Below are 20524 nucleotides of genomic sequence, written 5' to 3'. Positions count from 1 at the left end.
GTGGGGGGATTGGGTAGCCCAGTGACAGGTATTAAGGAGGGCATGTACTGCATGGAGCACCGGGTGTTATACGAAAACAATGGATCGTGGATTACTACATCAAAAACTAATGATGTATTGTATGGTGACTAACATAACATAATAAAATTTAAAAAAATAAAATAAAATAAAAAAATTTAAAAAAGAAGTATGTCATTAGGGATGCAGATATATTTTCATTATTAAGCCATTAGTTTCAATTATGATTTAAATTCAAGTTGAATGAATATTTCAATTAGAATCTTCAGGTTCTGATTCACTTGGAATCTTAGTGAAATCAATTCTTTCCTTTAGGGACAAGTTTTTAACAGGCTTTAAATATTCTAGTACTGGAATGGGTATTCCCACTCACTCCTATACAGTATTTCTCTAATTTATGGGTACTGATACATGGTTTGATTTTATTATTAGTGATATCAGAATTTTTTCTTATAGGTAGAAATGGTCTATCATGCAATAAGCCTCATGAATATAGTTATTGGAAATATCTATTAAAACAGAACTCTATGAAAAATCCAATATAATATGTTCCCTCAGGGTACCTTAAAGAATCATTTTTTGATATTTTTATTATTATCTAGATCTACCAACTATTTCCTTGTTTTTTTCATAGGTCAGCTTTAGCCTTTGTCTAAATTAAAGGAATTTGATATAAGTTATCTGATACTGAATATTAGTAGATTCATTTATTTCTGCTGTAGCAGTTTTACAGTCAGTATAGCCAAATAAAATTAGAATTTTCTCTTCCTGGTATAGATGATATCTTTTAGCTAAAGACAGTAGCAGGTGCCCAATAGCCCCCTTTCTTTTATTTTTTATTTTAAATATATGTAAAATGTTTTCTCAGAATTTATCCTTTCCTTAGCTATATCAACCTCATTTCTTTTTGGAGGTTAATATAGTAATTATACTCTTGTAGAATTGTTGTAACCACATAGAAAGAATGTGAAAAGTGTATTAATATTGTAAATAAAACCAAATAAAATTAATACAAAATAGAACTGAGTGTTTAACTGATTTTTGGAAGCATGACTTTTCTGTTTCAAAGGGAAGTAACCCCTTGTAGAATAAAGGCTTTGGACCCAGGCAAACCTGGATATTAATCTGGACTCAGACATGGTAACACAGCCTCTTTTAATTTCCTTGAGCCACAGTTTCATCATAAACAAAGTGGCGATGATACCTATATCTTAAGATTTTTGTAATAAGTAAGGTAACATATCTTGCTTGATATATAGCAGAAACTCTAAAATGGTTACATATGTACTGTAAAGGGAAAGAAGATGACAACTTTAAAGAATGACAGATCTAACGACATTTAAATTTGAAGCTTTTTGACAACAAAAAATAATACATTGAATTGTAAAAGACGATAACAGGTTGGGGGAAATATTAGTAACTATATCTTTATATGTATTAGTATCCATATTTTTTTATTTTAAAGATTTTATTTATTTATTTGACAGAGAGATAGAGAGCACAAGTAGGCAGAGAGGCAGGCAGAGGGAGAGGGAGAAGCAGGCTCTCCGCTGAACAGGGAGCCCGATGCGGGGCTCGATCCCAGGACCCTGGGATCATGACCTGAGCCGAAGGCAGACGCTTAACGACTGAGCCACCCAGGCGCCCCAGTATCCACATTTTTATATGTGTATCTACATCTTTGTGTACTTATTAAGTTTAATAACTAAACATGAAGTTTTCAGTAAGTAAATGAACAAAGAGAAGAAAAAAATAAGTAACCTCAAATAAAAAATTATCGGATAAAATTGTGAAAATTAACAGACCGTATACTCTTAAACCTTATAAATCTTTAAAAACTAAAAGTGATAATATCCATTTCTAAAGCTGATTTGAGGATTTGGCACATTCCTAGGTTTCCTGTGGCAATGAATGGCTCAGTCCTTTAAAAAAAAAATTTTTTTTTTTTTTGATAATATATGTTAAGAGCCACACTTTCTTCCAGATTCTTTAGCCATGAAATTCTAAACCTAGGACTCTTTCCAAGGACAGATGAAAAAGAAAAGTAACATATACCGAGAGTTGTATTCCAACACATTGTAATGGGAAAAAATACAGCATAAATATCCAACTGTAGGGGAATTTTAAAGTATGAATAGCAATTCAATTAAATATTATATACCTATTGAGAACAATTATTTTAGAATGTATAATAAGATGTCCAGTTCTAAATTAACTGTCAATTTTAATTCAATTGATCAAATTTCTTGTGCCATAGAAAATAAGTAGCAAAACAAGGTGGAGTTTCTCTACCTTTAAGACACAGACAATTTCGCAGAGGATTTTGAAATACATACATAAGGAAAGCAAAATATGGTAAATAACAGAAGAACAAACGGTTCACAAAAGAGAAGTAGATTAATTCAAACCAGTGATCTTGTATCTCAATATGCAGCAATAAAGGTAAAGGGCATTCCAGGGAAAGAAGAAAGGGAACATGAGCAAAGGAAACCACGGGATATATTTGGACGAGAGTGTTCCCTTTTCACTGGAATGTATGATGCATGAAGGGCTTGGTATATAGATTTTGGTCAGAATCGGAGGACCTTAAACACATGTATAAGCACTTGGACTTTATATACCGTGAGGAGCTATTGAAGACTGTGGAAGAGACAAGTTATATGACCAGAATTCAGGTGCTGAAAAGTAGGACTCATTTTCCTCCACACAGGGGGAAATCCCTTGGGCCAGGTGTTCATTTCAGTAGAGTCTAATGTATGGCTGACTTTGAATAAAGGAGACTGTTTAAGAAACATAGAAAGTGACATTGGAATCTTATTCTTATTTCTTTTGTTATTACCTTTAAGTAAATTTTGATTGCAGCAATTTTTGTTCTTGGGCTTAAAGATGTGTTTTAGAAGCATAGAGTAAAATTTTTACAACAAATGTATATATCTTGTTAAGGAACCATGCTGTTTTGGAAACTATGTTAATTGGAATACTGTTGTTCACTCATATGAAATACTTTAGTAGGGGAAGCACTCTAAAGACATATAGATTAAATAAGTTAGGTTATTAAATCCCTAGAGATACAGAGATTTATACTGATAAAATTTAAAGATCAAAAATCACATTTCACAGTGTGATTTTTTTTAATGTTGTTTCAGCTTTTATGGCCGAATGGATATAATGGATATAAAGAATGCAATTTTAGATGAGATTTCTCTTTTGCTAATTAAGGCACTCTCTCTGGAATGCTAAATTATTTCTATATAATTGGGTTGTAGTAATATCTGGGTAACCTATATGGAAACCACAACCACCTTTCAAGGGATATAACATGGACAGAGCAACTGGTACTTCCTTTCTCCTAAGTTAAAGTGAATAATTAGCACAGCCAGAATGACATATGAAAATTGGCTATGGGGAATTAGATTAGTCTGTGTCATTGTGAATTGATTATATACCCATAAGCCTCAAACCGGTTTTAGTGATGGTCACTCAGTGAATATTTACTGAATGTAAGCTAGTTACCAGTCACTGTGGTAGATCAATAGATATCAAGCTAAGGAAACTCTGCTGTCAGCCTCTTTAGAGTGGGTTGAAGAAGACACATATTGTATCAGTCAGGATACAGTAAAGAAAACAAACCACTCTAGGTACATTTTAAATAGAAAAGAATCTTGTACAAGAAATGAGGTACGTACTAATGTTGGTAAGATTGGAGAAGTAGAAGTTAGGGGGCCAGCACTGGAACTGTTGAATTTAAGACCTAGCTACTGTGATGGTGATCCAGTAGTTGAGAAACCATAGCCACTACTATACATGTCTTTTCAACACTCACGAACACATCGGAGAACTAAATTTTGAATGTATGATACATCTGCTATAATTTCCAATCCTCATTTCTCCAAGATCTTGTTTACCAGCAAAAGACAATAGTGGGAAGATAGTTTCCTCTTAACTTCCACCATCTAGATCTTGCACAAGTGCATCTCATTAGCAAAATTGATCTTTGCATCCAGTACCCTGCCTTCAAGAAATCTTGGAAACACAGTTTTTACTTTCTGGCAGAGCTCTGCAATATTGGAAGGCTCATAGAAGGAGCTGGGAGTTGGGTGCTGATTAATACTCTGCTTTAATTGAGAATGGAAATACATTGAGGAAGAAAAAGTTCCTGCCCCTTTACTCTTATGGAGTTTGTGTTCTGGAAGGACAGAATGATTAATCAACTAATTAAATATTTTAATTGCATTTGTAATAAATAATAAAGAGGGACGAAGTTGCTAAGGGAACATAAAATACATAAAAATACAAAAAAAATACATTTACATAAAATTAGGGGACGTGACAGTGTTAGAGAAAGTGAAATGGAAGCTGAGATTTGAAGGTTAGGAGGTCACAAAGCAAAGAACAGCAGAAGAATGTTCTAGCTAAAGGCTCTGACACCAGAAAAGCAATAGCACATTGAAGGAAGTGGATAAAAGTCAAAATGACTAAAACATAGGCGCGCACCTGGATGGCTTATTTGGTTAAGCATCCAACTCTTGATTTCAGCTCAGGTCATGATCTCAGGGTCACGAAATCAGGCTCTGTGATCAGCGGGGAGTCTGCTTAAGATTCTCTCTCCCTCTGCCCCGACTCCCACTTGCGCATGCTCTCTCTCTCAAATAAATAAATAAATCTTTTAAAAGATAACCAAGACATAAAAAATGATGGGGAGTGGCAGATGGCATGTTTGTAGCATAAGATAAGTCTAATGTTATAGGCAAAGGCCAGATCATGAGGATTTTTATATATCATGTTACAGATTTGATATTTTACCTTAAAAGCAATGGGCTTGCTCTCTAAGCTGGAGAAAGAGCAAGACGAAGGACTGGGCAGAGGAGTAGAAGCAGGTGCTGCTGATGAATAGAAAGAAAGTAGAGGAATTGTGATCTCAGAGTATCATTGATGATAAAGAATGGACTTAGAAAAATTGTTTGGACAAGCTTGAAATATAGGAAGCTTTGATCAGAAATTGAGATGCTTGTACTAGTGATTTTGGAAGTGGTACAGTTGTGAATTGATAACAAAGCCTAGAAATAATAGTTGATATGGCTGAAGTGGAAATGAGGGCATCAAGGAATTAAAGAGTGTTTTAGATGTCCACATGAAAAATACTGTCACCTAGGATGATGACAGGAATTGGGATGGAGAGACAGACTGGGAGCCATAGGTGTCAAGTCTTCATTGGATAAGGTTAAACGACAGGTGACATAGTCAGATGGACTGAACCCTTAAAAGAGAGGAGTTTTTACAGAAAGTGAGTACATAATTGACCGGAAATGGTGATGAGGAAGAGAGATATCCTCTTTCACCAGTTGAGAGGGAATGGGTGGGAAACAGGATCCATACAAGGAGAGTCAAATTTCAGTTAAGGCAAGGTGATAGAAGAGGTTGATACAGTTTGCTGATCATTGTGTGGCAGTTCCAGAGAGTAGATGAAAGAATTCCATACTCTAAGGTGGAGAAGTAATAGAGAAGGTAAGGAATTGAGTCAAGAGCAAAGAAATACAAAGAATCACGGGGACCTTAGTATAATAGACAATTGGTTTCCCATTACCTGTACCTATGCCAGGCATCAGAATCAGAATCTGAAACTCAGGCCCTAAAATTTTTAACATGGTCCTCAGAAATTCTGATCATAGTTTTGGTTAATTGATCTCGTAAACAGATGACTAGATGAACTTTATCCTGAGAACAGGGATGGGAGGGATGATGGATTTCCTTCTGACAGCCTCATGGAGGACGGAGTATTACATGCCTTGGTATAGGTGTCAGAGAACAATTTTAGATGTCTCAAAGAATAATGTTTAAAGTGGAGTAAGAGCTTTGAAAGAGAGAGAAAGATGAGGGAAAATTGCGTATTATATTCCTTAGATTTCTAAACGCCTTTGTCAAAAGAAAAGCTAGGTATTGGTTTATGTTCCTAAGTAAGAAGGTCTACTTTCTCATGCTGATGATCTTATTAACATTGAATGATAAAAATAGCACTTACCAAAGATGAAGATTTTACAATATTTTTTTCTAACAATAATGCATACTCACTAATGGCTGTGAGAAAGAATGACATCATTTGGAGGAAGATATTTGCCTCCTGGTCAAATTTTAGTTTTTATAATGGCAGTTAAGTTACTCCTTCCTAATGGTTTTGATATTATCTACATTAAAGCATATCTTATCAAGGTAAATAACCTCAGAAGGCTTACAAAGATCACTGTAAATTAGTTGTGCAATTTTTGTCATGCTTTTTCATCAAGGGCTTGCATCTAACCTGAAGTTCTTGTGTTGCTTCTGTATAAATTTGGTCTTATTGGAAAAACAAATGTGTTTTCCTTTAATAACCTCAATTGCTTGTTAGTGTTTTTTTTTTTAATTATATTTTAATTTCTGTATTTGTGTTGGTTTGGATGTCAACTTTGGGAAGTGGTTACATTTTAACCTTACTCATTTTTAAAAGTACTCACACTGATTTTTCCATCTCATGGGTAGGAAAAAGATAGGTAAGGTCATGGAAGGAAGCCCTGTGTGTTTTCACTGAGGGAAGAGAATATAGTACCCTCTGTGTGCTAACAGATTATCTTAGTAGTTGTCCATTCCATTCTAATTTTACTGACTATAAAGCCCTTTATGGGAAGGTCACTTGTGAAAAGTGGAAATATAAAGTCAGAGGAAACCAAGCTTAAACAATCCTAAACTACGCACCTGACTTCCTTTACCTTTTCACAGCTCATGTTCTTTTGTGCTATATTTCCATGTGTAGAAACACTTATCCAGTATTAGATAGATAACATAGTATTAGATCTTGAATAGCTTCTTTGGAGAATCCAATGCTCCATTCAGAGAATGTGAACAAGATGAATTATATCTCTGCAGCTATTCAGAGGATAGCAAAGCCTGGACTCCAGGTAGTGCTCGCCCTGGGAAACCAGATGGAAAAGCAGTGATTGTTTCAATACTTCAGAAAGCAGCAGTGTTCTTGTAATAAACAAGTTTAGCTCCATAACTCATGGTCTTAACCATCTCTTCTCCATTCATTTCTCTAAAAGAAATTCCTGTTTAAAAGCTTTTATTTTAAGGAAAGATAGTACGCAACTACCCATTGTGTGTATTTGCATGCATGTTTTAGTGTAAACAGATTTGATCATGTTATACACACTTTCATGTCTCTTGTAATAATACATGGTGGAGATGTTTTCAAATCAGCACAGAAAGATCTAATTCATTCTTTTTTTTCTTTTTTTTTTTTTTTTAAAGATTTTATTTATTTATTTGACAGAGAGAGAGAGAACACAAGTAGGCAGAGAAGCAGGCAGAGGGAGAGGGAGAAGCAGGCTCCCCGCCGAGCAGGAAGCCCGATGCGGGACTCGATCCCGGGACCCTGGGATCATGACCTGAGCCGAAGGCAGCCGCTTAACCGACTGAGCCACCCAGGCGCCCTCTAATTCATTCTTAATAACAACTTCATAGTATGCCATAATGTGCACACTATCTTAATTCATTTACCCAGTCCTGTCTTGATGGACACTTTTGTTGTTTCCAATTATTTTTTATTGTAAACAGTGCTATAGTAAACATTCTTGCTCACACTCTTGGCAGTTGCAGTGATGTCCATTGGGAAAATCCCTCGCAGTGAAATTTATACATAAACATGGTGCATGCATTTAAAATTTTGGTGAATGGTCTTGAATCGCCCACTAGGGAGATTGTTCCAATTTACATTTCCTTGAACAGTAACTTCCTCTCACATGACTATGCTGAGCAGTGTCAAAGTTTTTAAGTTTAAAAAAATGGTACTTGCAAACGATGAATCATGGAACACTACATCAAAAACTAATAGTGTAATGTATGGTGATTAACATAACAATTTTTAAAAAAAGGGAAAAGTTGCGTATCTGCAGTGTAAAAAAAAATGGTACTTCATTATTATTTTGACTGACATTTCTTTAATTTTGAGTAAAGCTGAGCATCTCCGTATTGGCCACTTGAAATCTTTTTTTGTAATTTGCTTATTCATATTTGTGGTCCGTTGTATGTATATTAAATTGCATGTGTGCAATTTGTGTCGTATGTGTTATTGACATTTTTTTCATAGTTAACCTTTGGGTTTTATTTGTTTACAAATATTTTTACCTTGTAGAAGTTTTTTATCAACTTATTTATAGTCCGTCTTTGGGCTTTGTCTTGCTTATAAAGGCCATACCTATTTTATCTGTAATTTCCTCCAGCCTTTCTTAAATTTGATTTCATTTTTATTATTAAATCTTTGATCTATCTGGAATTTTTTCCATATAGTAATGTATCCATCATCTTTTTCTGAATATTCCCTGTTCTGTTGATTTTAAATTTTATATAACACAGAATTCTCATATTTGCCTGAATCAATTTTTGGACTTTCTTTTCTTTTCACTGATCTTACTATTTCCTCTCTGGTATCAAACTGTTTTCTTATTCTGTTACTATAATATTTTTGATACCTGATTACTCATCAATTTTAGAATTTTTCTTGAATAAATATACAAGTTTACTTTTCAGGGTGAACTTGAGTATAACCTCCAAGAAATCATTTTCATGTTTTAGTTGAGTTAGTGCTTTGATTAAGTTAGTGGAAACTGGCATTTTTTACCAAGTCAAGTTTTCCCATCTCAAAATCAAAGCATGTCATCTCATTTCTTGAATATATCCATATAAGTATAATGCCCTTGAATTCTGAGGTTAAGTTGTACTTAGTTGTGTATTATTTTAATGCATTGGTGAATTCTGTTTTCTGCTTCTTTATCAGGTTTTAATATCAGTGCTATTTCACTGCTTCTGTAAGATTAATTTTGAGGCTTTCCTTCTATTTCTGTGCTCTAGGGCCTTTAATAGTATTAGAATTAATTTGTCTTTAGAAGTTTGAAAGCCCAGATGTTAGATAGCTTTTAAATTTTCTTCCATTGCTTTTATTATTTTACAACTTTCAACACTTCTAGGATAAATGTTATAACAAATTTACTATAAAACCATCCATCCCAGTTTTTTAAATGGTATATATTGAATTTTATAAAGTACTCTTTTCTGATTATTTTAAACTGTGATATATTTCTGAACATTTTCTTTTTTTTACATTACTAATTTTGAGTCTGTGTGCTTGTGCTGCTGAGCCTGTGTACAACTATCTCCTTTTACTTAAAGGCTAGACAGTAAATATTTTAAGCCTGTGGACATATGGTGTCTGTCACAGTTACTCAACTGTAGCTCAAAAGCAGCATAGACAGTATGTAAACAAATTAATATGGCTATGTTCCAATAAAACTTTAAGTACAAAACAGACAGTTGGCACGTAGTTTGCCAACTCCTTCTCTTGCCAGCAAGAGCCATTGGTGATTTTTGTTTAATTTTTCTTTTAAAATAAGAGTTTTTGTGTTTATTTATCCATTTCACAAATTTTAAACCATCAGATTCTATTTTAACTTTATTAGGGTATATACTTTGTCTTTGTTTTTCTTTGGTTTTGTTATGCTTTCATTATGGGGTAGCCAGGTGATGGGTATTAAGGAGGGCAGGTGTTGTGATGAGCGCTGGGTGTTATACACAGCTAATGAAGCGTTGAACACTACATCAAAAACTAATGATGCACTGTATGTTGGCTAATAGCATAATAAAAATAAATAACGAAAAAACAAAACAACTCTTGAGTTAGATGTTAACTTACTTATTTATATTCTTATTTAGTGAAATATTTCAGGTATGATATTTTCTGAGAGCATACATTTACTCTGTCCTGTAAGTTTGATGTGTGATGTTTCTATTAGTTTTTAGACTTATGCAATTTTAGTTATTTTTCCTTTGTTGTTTAAGCAAGTCAAGATAAGAAAGATACATATATAAAGTTGCAGGTATGTGTTAGTTTAGAGTTATTAATTATTTTATTCAGGTGTTTTACACCTGGTTCAACTTACTGTCATATCTCTCTTGGAATGCTGTGCTAGAGTAATAAACCTAACTGGTCTCCCCTGTCTCTCTCCTGCTCAGAAACCTGCAGTGGTTTTCTACTTTATTCAAAATAAAAGCCAAAATCTTTATAATGGGTGTCCTCAAACTCATGTCCCAAACTGAATTTTCTTTCCACCTCCCAAGGCACAAGCATTGGCTGTCCCGATCCTATTTTCCCTGTCACATATTTAGTGCATCAGGGCATGCATGGATAAACTAGAAACAGCCCTAACTCTTTCTTCCCTTCCTCCCTCCCCTCCCAGGCAGTCACCCAGGCTTCCTTACGGTATAGCCTACTCTCACCTTGAATTTATGTGGTCTCTCTGTTTCCTGCCTCCATTTTCTCACTTCGCCCCATAGCTGGTCATCCAGCCTCCGGTCTTAGCACAGCTGTGAAGATACCTCTCTAAACAACAAATCTGATACTGCTTAAGAACTTTCCTTGGCTCCTTTCCACCTGTGCTTGGGACCATCTAAAGCCTGACCTAATCCTCTTTTCCAGCCTCTAATCCTCCTTTCCAGCATCATTTTCTTGCATTCACCCAATACCTTCTAAACATAATGCCCAGACACACTGTATTCTTTGCTAGTTCCGGCCTTTATGCTTGTTTATCCTGCTGCCTACTGTCCCCCACTTAACAGTATATCACCTGTCTTTCAAGACCCACATTTCACATTTTCTGTAAAGACTTCTTTGATGAGACTAGCAGATCATTGATTTATTCATTCCAGAAATGGGCAGTAAGTACTAGCTATGCAGAAAGTACTCTGCCTGGTGCTAGTGGGACAAACACAAGCCACAATGCCATTCCTCCCCTCATTTCAGCTTTGTCCATTTACCTCCATTAGAAACATATTTTATAGAAGTCACTTGTGCATGGGTCTTTCTTTCCATTCTGCAGATTACTCAAAGCTCACATTTTGTCTTCAGTTTCTTGTATTTCTAGGATCTAGACGTGATAAACAGCTGTTTATTATTTAAATTACCCTCTCTTTGGCCCTTTACAGGGCCTTTTTTTTTTTGTCACTGTCATGTTTTATAAATTTGTTAGAAGATACTTTTCTTAGGAGTGTAAATAATTTAGCACAATAATGAATGCAAAGTTGTGTAGCACTAAATAGAATCAAATGGTCAAATTATACAGCTGTCTTGTACATAGATGGATAAAAATAATTACTCCAGGTATCTTCCTGTAAGGAACTATGGTCCTTAAACTCTTGTGTACATCAGAATAACTTGAGGAGCTGATTAGAAATGTATATCTAAGAACATGAAAACATGTTTCACATCATTAGTCATTAGGAAAATGCAGATTAAAACCACATGGGATACCACTACATACCTCTTACAATGACTAAAATAAAAAATCTTGACAGTCTCAAGTTTAGAGAAGCATGGGAGGTAACTGGAATTCTGATATATTGGTGATGAAAATGCATATGGTATAGCCACTCTGAAAATGGTCTTGCAGTTTTCATAAAGTTAAAAATGTATTTACCATATGACCCAGCAATCACATTCCTGGTATCTACTTTAGAGAAATTAAAATATATTCTCTTACACACACACACACACACACACACAAACACAAACACAGAGAGAGAGAGAAAGAAACTTCACATGGATATCCATAGAGGCTCGAGTCATAATTGCCCAAAGTGGAAACAACTCAGACATCCTTCAGTGGGTGTTTCAGTTAACAAAATATCCATCCATAACATAGAATTCTACTCAGCAGTAAAAAGGAATGAACTATCTGTACAACTTGGATGACTCTCAAAGGCATCAAACTGATAAAAGAAACTAGCCTCAAAGGCTTATATACTGTTTTATTCAATTCCTATCACATTCTTGAAGTCATGAAACTATAAGGATGGAGAACAGATCATTGATTGCCAGGGGTTGTGGGTGGGGACGGTTTAACTCTAAAGGAATAACACAGGGAATTTTTTAGGGTAAAGGAACTGTTTTGTATCCTGATTGTTGTGGTTATTACACAAATTGAACATACGTTAAAATTTATAGAACCATACACCAAAAATGGAAAAAAATAAAATTGTATGATTTTTAAAAGAAGATTTTTAAAAGTGCATATCTCTATAAATAAAAAAAATAAATAAAAGTGCATATCTCTGGGCCTGATTCCTAAGGATTCTAGTTTATTTGTACTATGCTAGCCCAGACCACAAGTGCCAGACTCAGATTCAAAGAAAGTTAAGAATGAGCAACCCAGACTTATTTTAGGATTGTTCACGTCAGGTCTCTACTGACCCAATTAAAAGCAATGCACAGGATATTGACAGGAATAGAGACAAAAGAGAAATGACCCCTGGTGCCTCTGTATTCCTCACAGAGACCAGAGGGATTACCCAGATGGTGGCCTTGAAGCTGGTTGAACTCACTTGGTCAGAGTGGGAGTACTGTGTCAGTACTGGATACTGGAGTATCCACCTGCTACATTATAGGAGGACTACTCTTCCCCAGTTAAATATTTCCTGCATTCAGCTTCATATTGTGCCATTTGGTGCTGCAAACCAAGTCCTTCCCCACATGGAGCTTGACTAAGGAATCAGTAACAAGCACATCAGGACATTCCACTGCAGGGGTCCACAGATAGCAGATTCACCTGAAACAAGCAGCAATCCAAGCAGTATAATTCGTACAGAGTATATCTTCCAAGCAATATTTTGTTTTATTCTTTTAGCTCTGAATGTCTATTCATGAATATTAGAGAAGAAACTGAGTAGGTGAAATGTTTCTCCTCTCCCTATCCTTGGTCCATGAAGGAACTCTGTTATATCCTAGTAAATTCTCCGCAATGAACTTTATCCCAAGTCGTCCCATATTCATGAGAGCTACTTTTAGAAGATAGATAACAGTTCTTGTCTAAAAAGATGAAAGTTTAGGCAATATGACCCAAGTGTAGGTAATCATAAGGTTTATGCATGAAATGATTTCTAACAGGCTGATCATGCTGCACAAAAATAAAACAGGAATATACTCCCCATGAAACTTGCAAAAGAAAGCCTTTTTGGTTTATGTGTATTTTGTTCAGGTCTCTAAAAGGCTTGAAATGTGTAAGTTGTTATTTACTTGGATGGCCACTAGGTGGAGTAGTTTGTTAAAGTATTTTGGTTTTATATATGCAGCAGATTTTATGAAGAGCTGTTTTCTTAGATCATTTCCTTGGTTAATTATTATTAACTTAGAAGTTTAAAATTTTAAGTGACTTTAGGGATAGTCAATGTGACAAAGTCTGTTCTAGAATCCCAAACCCCTGAAATCCCACTCCGTGCCAGTGTAGTGCCCCTTACAAAAAACTATGGAAAACTCTTTCAGAAGAAACTATTGAAATGTTGATAATGAAATTTTTAGAGCAATAACAGGCAAACACAGGACATGATGCCCAAAAGGAGCTTTTTTTAATAGACTTTATAAAGATTTATTTATTTATTTTTTAGAGAGAGGGAGAGAGAGTGCGCACATGAGGGGAGGTTCGGGAAGGGCCCAGGAAGAGGAGAGAGAATCTCAGTCAGGCTCCCTGATGAGCACAGAGCCCACTGTGGAGCTCAATGGATCCCACAACCATGAGATCTCGACCTGAGCTGAAATCAAGAGTCAGTTGCTTAACCAACTGAGCCACCCAGGCACCCCAAGTAGGAGCTTTGACCACCTAAATACTTCATTATGTTAATCTAAAATCTTTAATTTTGCAGAGAAATTTTCTCTATTGTAGTGAGTCTTAGTGAATTTTTTAAGATACTCTGCTGTAGCACTTAATATGGATTGCAGATAAGTGGATCAAATCCCACATCTGAGCTCAGGCCAGGTCAAAGAACAAACACCAGAAGTAAAGTTAGTAAATTCAGGGCATTATAAAGTTGGGGAACTAAGACAGATGATCAGTGCTGGTCAGAATTCACCAAAAACACACCTCTAGGTGAACACAGTTGGTTTTATTAGGTCGTTGCAATGAGGAAGAGTGCATGCGCTGGGGAATCATGGGCATCTCAGTAAGAGGGGAGAATAGTCTTCCAGGAGGTAGGTTGTGTATAGAAAATGTAAAGACCTTGGTGGAGTGGATGTGGATTTGTCAGAAAAAGGACTTAGAGGAAAAGTCAACCCTAGTGGCTGGCATTGGTTCGTGAGCTTAGAGGGTGAGAATAATTTCTGTAGACCCTTGCATCGTAAGAACTGTGGCCTTTACTCTGAATGAGTTGGGAGCAATTTAGATTCATGCTTTTTTTTTTTTATGCTTTTTTTAATAGACTATTTTCAGAAGGGTAGGAAACAAGTAATAATGATTGGTTGCAAGTCTGAGTGAAAGAGATACTTGCTTTTAACTTCATTCCTCTTGCATTTTGTGTCATGTTGGGGATTACCTATGTTTTAAGATAGGTAGAATATAATTTTTACAATTTATATATAACATATTAAGACTTAGATCTTAAAACTCATGAATAATTTTATGCTTTCTTTGATAAAGTCATTGAACAAAAATGCTAAATAACAATTACTTGTAAATGCTAAGTAATACTCTTATGTCTTGTTGATATCTACTCTAGGTACAGAAGTCAAGAAATAAACAAGTACGAGAATTATTTCCAGATGGTTTTAGTATTCATCATGCGGGAATGCTTCGGCAGGACAGAAATTTGGTTGAAAACCTGTTTTCTAATGGGCATATCAAAGTTCTAGTCTGTACAGCGACATTAGCCTGGGGTGTCAATCTTCCTGCTCATGCTGTTATTATTAAGGTAATAGCTTGCCTTACATGGGTTTGTGTGTGTCTTAAACCTGGGGATTGTTTTGTTTAGAAAAATACTGTGATTTGGCTGTTTCATTGACTTCTAATGCTATTCTTATAAGGTCAGAATTATTTTCTCCAAAAAAATCTAGTTTATATTGTGAAAATTTAACTCTATCACAGATGATGAAAGGATTAGTTAAAGTACACTTTTGAGATCTTGCCATATTTGCCTAATTTCAGTATTCAGCTCATCAGGATTATATTTGTGTGTGTTTATGTAAATTCTTATTAACTTTTCCTCATCTAGGGAACACAAATATATGCTGCAAAAAGAGGCTCCTTTGTTGACCTTGGAATTTTAGATGTCATGCAGATATTTGGTCGAGCTGGAAGACCACAATTTGACAGATTTGGGGAAGGAATCATCATAACAACTCATGACAAACTCAGCCATTACCTCACTTTGCTCACACAACAAAACCCAATTGAGAGTCAGTTTCTGGAAAGCCTTGCAGATAACCTAAATGCAGAGGTAAGATCCTGTGAATAAAAGACTGGAATAGAATCATCAGCTGAAAGAATGGCCAAGTAAATATAAGGTTGAATTGGTTGCAGTTCTATAGTATTTAGGAAGACAGCTTGTGCCATTCCACAGTCATAAGGCACAACAGGCTGAATGGTAATATTGTTGGTTAATTCAGAACAGTATAGATGGCAGGTGATCACGGATAAGAACTCATTGCTGAAAGAGTGTATTTTTAAACTGTGAGGTTTTGTTCTAGGCCAGAAATCTAACCAAGCTATACAAACTAGAGAAACAGAAATAGCAGTAACCACTACTATATTTGTATTATACTTCTATAAAGTTTTTATAAGGTTTATAAAGCTCTTTTATGTTGGGTCATTTGATTAATCTTATTATACAGATTATAATTGCTTAAATTGAGCTACAGTACTATAATTTGTTTCATGTGTGTACATGCATTTTGTGTTAAGATTTAAATAGCAGACTCTGGAAGTCTAGGTAACATATTAACTGGTAAAGAGAATAAACATTCTTAATTTAAGAGCCTGTGTGTCACACATTCAAATGAAGTTTCGCTGTTCTCATTACATTTTTAATTATTGCCCTGGCATTCAACACTTTCCTGTTTCTCTGTGCTTTCTTTTCTTTAAAATGGACTCAAATAATTTTTTAAAGTTGATGGGATATAAATGTTAAATAGATGAATAAATAAATGAAATGTTAAATAGACAAATGAAGAAACATTTGCAATCAAATATTACTTGTGTGCAAGTCCTATATCAGCTGCTTCTTAAAGAGCCTATAAAATTTCACTTACATTCTGTTCAGTATTTACAATTCTTTTTAGAGGATCCAAAGCATATTCAGTATGCAGTCTCCTCTGTTAAGGAGCAAATAGTCCAAACGGGGAGCAAAAGCTACAAACACACAGTGTAATAATGTTGGAAAGTGATCATTTCTATAGAAGGATTCTAGAAGGAGAAAACAGTTTTGGTCACAAGCTATTAGGAAAGGCTTTATTCATGAAGGTGTCAAAACTTGATCTGGGATCAGATGATTAGAGTTTGGAAGATTTGGTTGGAAGTTAGAAGAAGTCATGAAAGATGCTGGTCTCTAGAAGCTTAATTACAAGAAAATAAAAAAGATTAGGAAATAAATTTTGACTCTAAAGACTTTAAAGTGTTATTGTAGCTCAATTTCAGTCCCCATCACCTGCTATGATTTCATGGTTTAAGTAATTAGGTCTTTGGTCTTGGGTCTACAGTATCTCTGATAGAATAGTCTATTGTACAATGGTGGTAACAGGTAATTCCAAATGCCCTGCAAGGTAGGTATAATTGCCTCGGAAAGGTATGTGACTGACCCAAAGGTCCTTCAGCTACTAATTTTTGGAACTAGTATTCAAACTCAGGTATATTTAACTACATATCTAGTATTTTCATTATAGCCTAGATTTTTGTTGCCTTATATAGACTGTAGTAAGTTAAAGGTGAATACATTTCTCTGTATTGATACCTACCATTTGCCTTCTAAGACCAGGACTAATTTTCCAACATGGTAGCCATAATTTCTCTGACTTATGATAAAAAGAAAGGCTCCCTTTTGTGCAGTTTTTCTAGAAAACTATATCAAGGAATACTGTCTTCATAAACTTATAATTACTATCCTGATAACTTTTTATAAATGGTAAAGTAAACCCAAGGTAGTGATGTTATTGTGTAGAAGACACAGGATAAGTGTCTTGTCCTCAAGGAAGTCTTTTTTACAGACTGTAAAACATTATCAATGAAACTATTTGGTCAAGACCTGAAAAATTTAAAAAAAAAATGTAATCCATAGATTTACCTCATATTCATAAAGTACTTATTAGGTAAGTCATTTTCAGAAATGCCAGCTAATTATAACGATAATTCCATTTAATGCCATAAAAGTCATTCAAATGATGAAATATATACCTTGAAATTTTTAGCTAATATAGTGAGGTACAGACCATTGCTAAAACTTTTTTCTCATATTTTGGTCTGCTTGGAATAGCTCCCAATTAAAGTAAATTTTCTTGTTTAAGGAAACAAACTCCCTTAAATCATAGTTGAGTATGAAATTAAATTTTGTAATCTGTGGAAATCAAGTATGAAATTAGTTTATAAAATGAATGTGTGCTGTGTTCTTAAAGTAATGGAATTTTAAGTCTTTAGACTCTTTGCAAAACTATTCAGTGACAGTGATCAACATAAAGGTCATGTTAGATTAGGAATATTGCCTTCACTAATGTCTTTTATAACATGAATATCTATCCTGCCCATTAGTTTAGAAGAACTGAAGAAAGTATTATATTAAATAATAATTTTAATACAAACATTTTATGGAACAGATTTGCTGATTGGTACCTAATGGGGCTGATTCTCTAATGCTAATGCCAAAAGGTCACAAGTCCCAACCCTGTATAAAGCCACTTAATTTTGCACTGAGAGGAACACTGAAGCATGTTTGAGGCTTATTAAAATGTCTTCAGCAGACGTTACTGGATACCTACTCTGTGTTAGCCCCCTGTAGTATATACTTCAAAATATGTTAATCTTTCTGTAACCGTACACATAATCTATATGGAATTTTTCTTGTCTCTGCAGGACATAGTATAAACACCTTGTCCTTGGATTTAAGGCTTCCATAATCTGACCAACCTTCCCAATGCTGGTTCTGGTTACTCTCCAACACATGTCACCTGCCTGAGACAGGCTCTCATTCTACTCACTTCACCTATAAAGTCCCAATTTTCCCATTTATAAAATAGGGACAATCTCGCTGGATTGTTGTGAAAATTTAATAAGCGCCTGTGCCAAGCTGGTATTTAGTAAACAATTTGTATCATCATTATCTGATAGTCCCTTGATTCTCAGCCCTATTTATACTTACTGCCAGCTTGCAAATCCTAGCTGAATACATACATGAATTTTTTTTTCATATATTTACTAACGGATACACGCACACACATACTCATGACTATTTGTTTATTTCATTTTTATATGATTTTAAGCAGTTTAAGAAAACATGCACATACAAGTAAGCAATTAAGATAACCTTAAAGACTAAAGTTGAAGTAGGTAAATTAGATACGATGTGATACTTTGAGTCTTCTAAAATTACCAAATTTGGGGTGGATTTTTTTTTTCTTAACAGAACGTAAAACTCTTACACTGTGTATTTGATGGCATTTTTATAAGTTTCACATGTTAGGTGTTTTTAATTAAAATCATTTTTGAATATGTATTATATACTAGGCACTGTGGATGGTGGTTTCATGAGTGTCATCTTAATTAGTTACATGTGTCTCACCAGCATTACTAGACAACTTCTTGAGACCAGGGATCACGCTCTAATTATTCCTATATCCATTGTGCTTTACATGATACCGACTAGTTACTGACTTACTGTGTGATTATTAAGATGAATGGAGATATTGCAAAGAGATTTGAAAAATACTCGTTTCTATTATAAAAGGCTCCTGTGTCACCACTAGGTGACAGCAGATATTGACAAGTAAATTTTTGTCTTTGTCACTAGGGGGCAGTCAAAGATTAATCTAGAAATATGATGTACCATCATGAATTTACATCCATTTTTCAGGGTAGTCAGTTAGTCTGTTTCTTTTGGTGAACATTTAGAAGACTCGAATGACTTGATCCACTCTCTGATACCTCCTTCCTCCTTTCCTTTATCTTATCATTAGAAGCAATAGGTATTTATTTATGTTAATTTACTGCGTCTGATTTTGAAAATAATAGCAAACTATTTTATCCTTTGTAAAATTTTCTACTCTTAGGGCTCATGTGATAGGATTTTAAAATACCAGTAGGTCAGTAGAGAATCCACGCAGTTTTCACTGTCAAATAATAGAATCACAGATGGGAGACACTATCAGATTTTTAGCTATTATCATTAAACTAGTTTCCTTTACCTCAAGAAGCTGGAAAATGTTTTAACTGTCTCATTTTTAAATATTTGGGGAGTGTGAAACAACTCCCTTATTAGTTATATTTTAGTATTGTTATTCTTCATTTTGTAGAAAGTTTTACAGTTCACATTTTAGGAAATGTATGTATTTACCTTTATTGTGGATGACTTAGTCATTTGTAAGTACATTAGTGTAAATTTATGAATTTATGTAATTGTGGAAATCTAATTGACATATGACATTGTGTAGGTTTAATGTTCACAGTGCGATGGTTTGATACGTGTATATAGTTATATACCTAACAATAAAGTTAGTAAACATATTCACTTCACATAATAACCATTTTGTTGTTTTCATGAGAACTTAAAGCTCTACTCCCATAGCAACTTTCAAGTGTACAATACAGTATTAAGTATAGTTACCATGCTGTACGTTAGATACCTGCAACTTACTCATCTTATAACTGAAAGTTTATACCTTTGACCAACATCTCCCTAGTTCCTCCACCCGTCAATTCCTGACAACCGCCATTCTACTCTGTTTCTATGAGTTTGATGTTTTCAGAATCCATGTGTAAGTGAGACCATGTAGTATTTGTCTTTCTCTGACTTAAGTTCGTGTAAATTTAAAGTGAATAGTCAGAATCTGTCTTACCATTTTTTACTTTGGTGATTTCTCTTTTTTAATAACTAGTAGTATGATGTAACAGCATGATATTTTATATATTGCAAGATCTCTTCTTCAACTAACTAAATATAGCTAAGCATCCACATTTATTTCACAAAATTAAGCAGAATTCAAAATTATAGGAAAAAACAAACATAAAAGTTTTATTTTCTTTAATATTCAGTGCTAAAATGAGAGAGTTTATTCTTCCTTTCTTTCTCCTAATCTGTAATGATTTAGTTAGAAAGCATCTCTCCTCCTGTGATTAAAGTATTAAGAAATTTAATTTTTTTCAGCCAGATGTTCAGGAAAAATTATACAACTATGAAGTTTCACAACTTGCATGAATTTTTAAATTAAGGAACACTAAATAAATGATTACCTATAGATCTAGTAGCTAAGGAAATGTATTTTTAAGGAAACTTTTCATTGTAATTTTGTTTTAATATCATTTTCTAATAATTCCTTTCTCTTTATTACACAGATTTTATATGTTGTTATTGTATTTTTAAATTATTAACCTTTCAATGCTATATAGAATTAAACTCTAGGGAAAAATAATCAGATGCCGTAATATTGAGTAAATTCAGTTTTGGAAGATGGCATTTCCAATGT

The 20524-nt window shown here is 34.4% G+C and overlaps 1 protein-coding gene across 2 annotated transcripts in view; it reads left to right on the top strand.

Moving 5' to 3' along the window:
• ASCC3 (activating signal cointegrator 1 complex subunit 3) overlaps positions 1 to 20524 on the top strand; it is a 301692-nt gene that overhangs the window by 166341 nt on the left and 114827 nt on the right. For both annotated transcript variants that reach the window (XM_006727550.3, XM_081828714.1), the window contains exons 15-16: positions 14581 to 14772; positions 15073 to 15297. In XM_006727550.3, the coding sequence (XP_006727613.2) occupies positions 14581 to 14772; positions 15073 to 15297 (417 nt within the window). The remainder of the gene's footprint in view (positions 1 to 14580; positions 14773 to 15072; positions 15298 to 20524) is intronic.

The sequence above is a fragment of the Leptonychotes weddellii genome, chromosome 8 (genome assembly GCF_054177405.1).
Source record: "Leptonychotes weddellii isolate Sample4059 chromosome 8, ASM5417740v2, whole genome shotgun sequence".
In the NCBI taxonomy this organism is placed as follows: Eukaryota; Metazoa; Chordata; class Mammalia; order Carnivora; family Phocidae; genus Leptonychotes; species Leptonychotes weddellii.
Note: the sequence above shows the minus strand (reverse complement) of the source record. Positions and strands in the feature narration are given on the sequence as shown.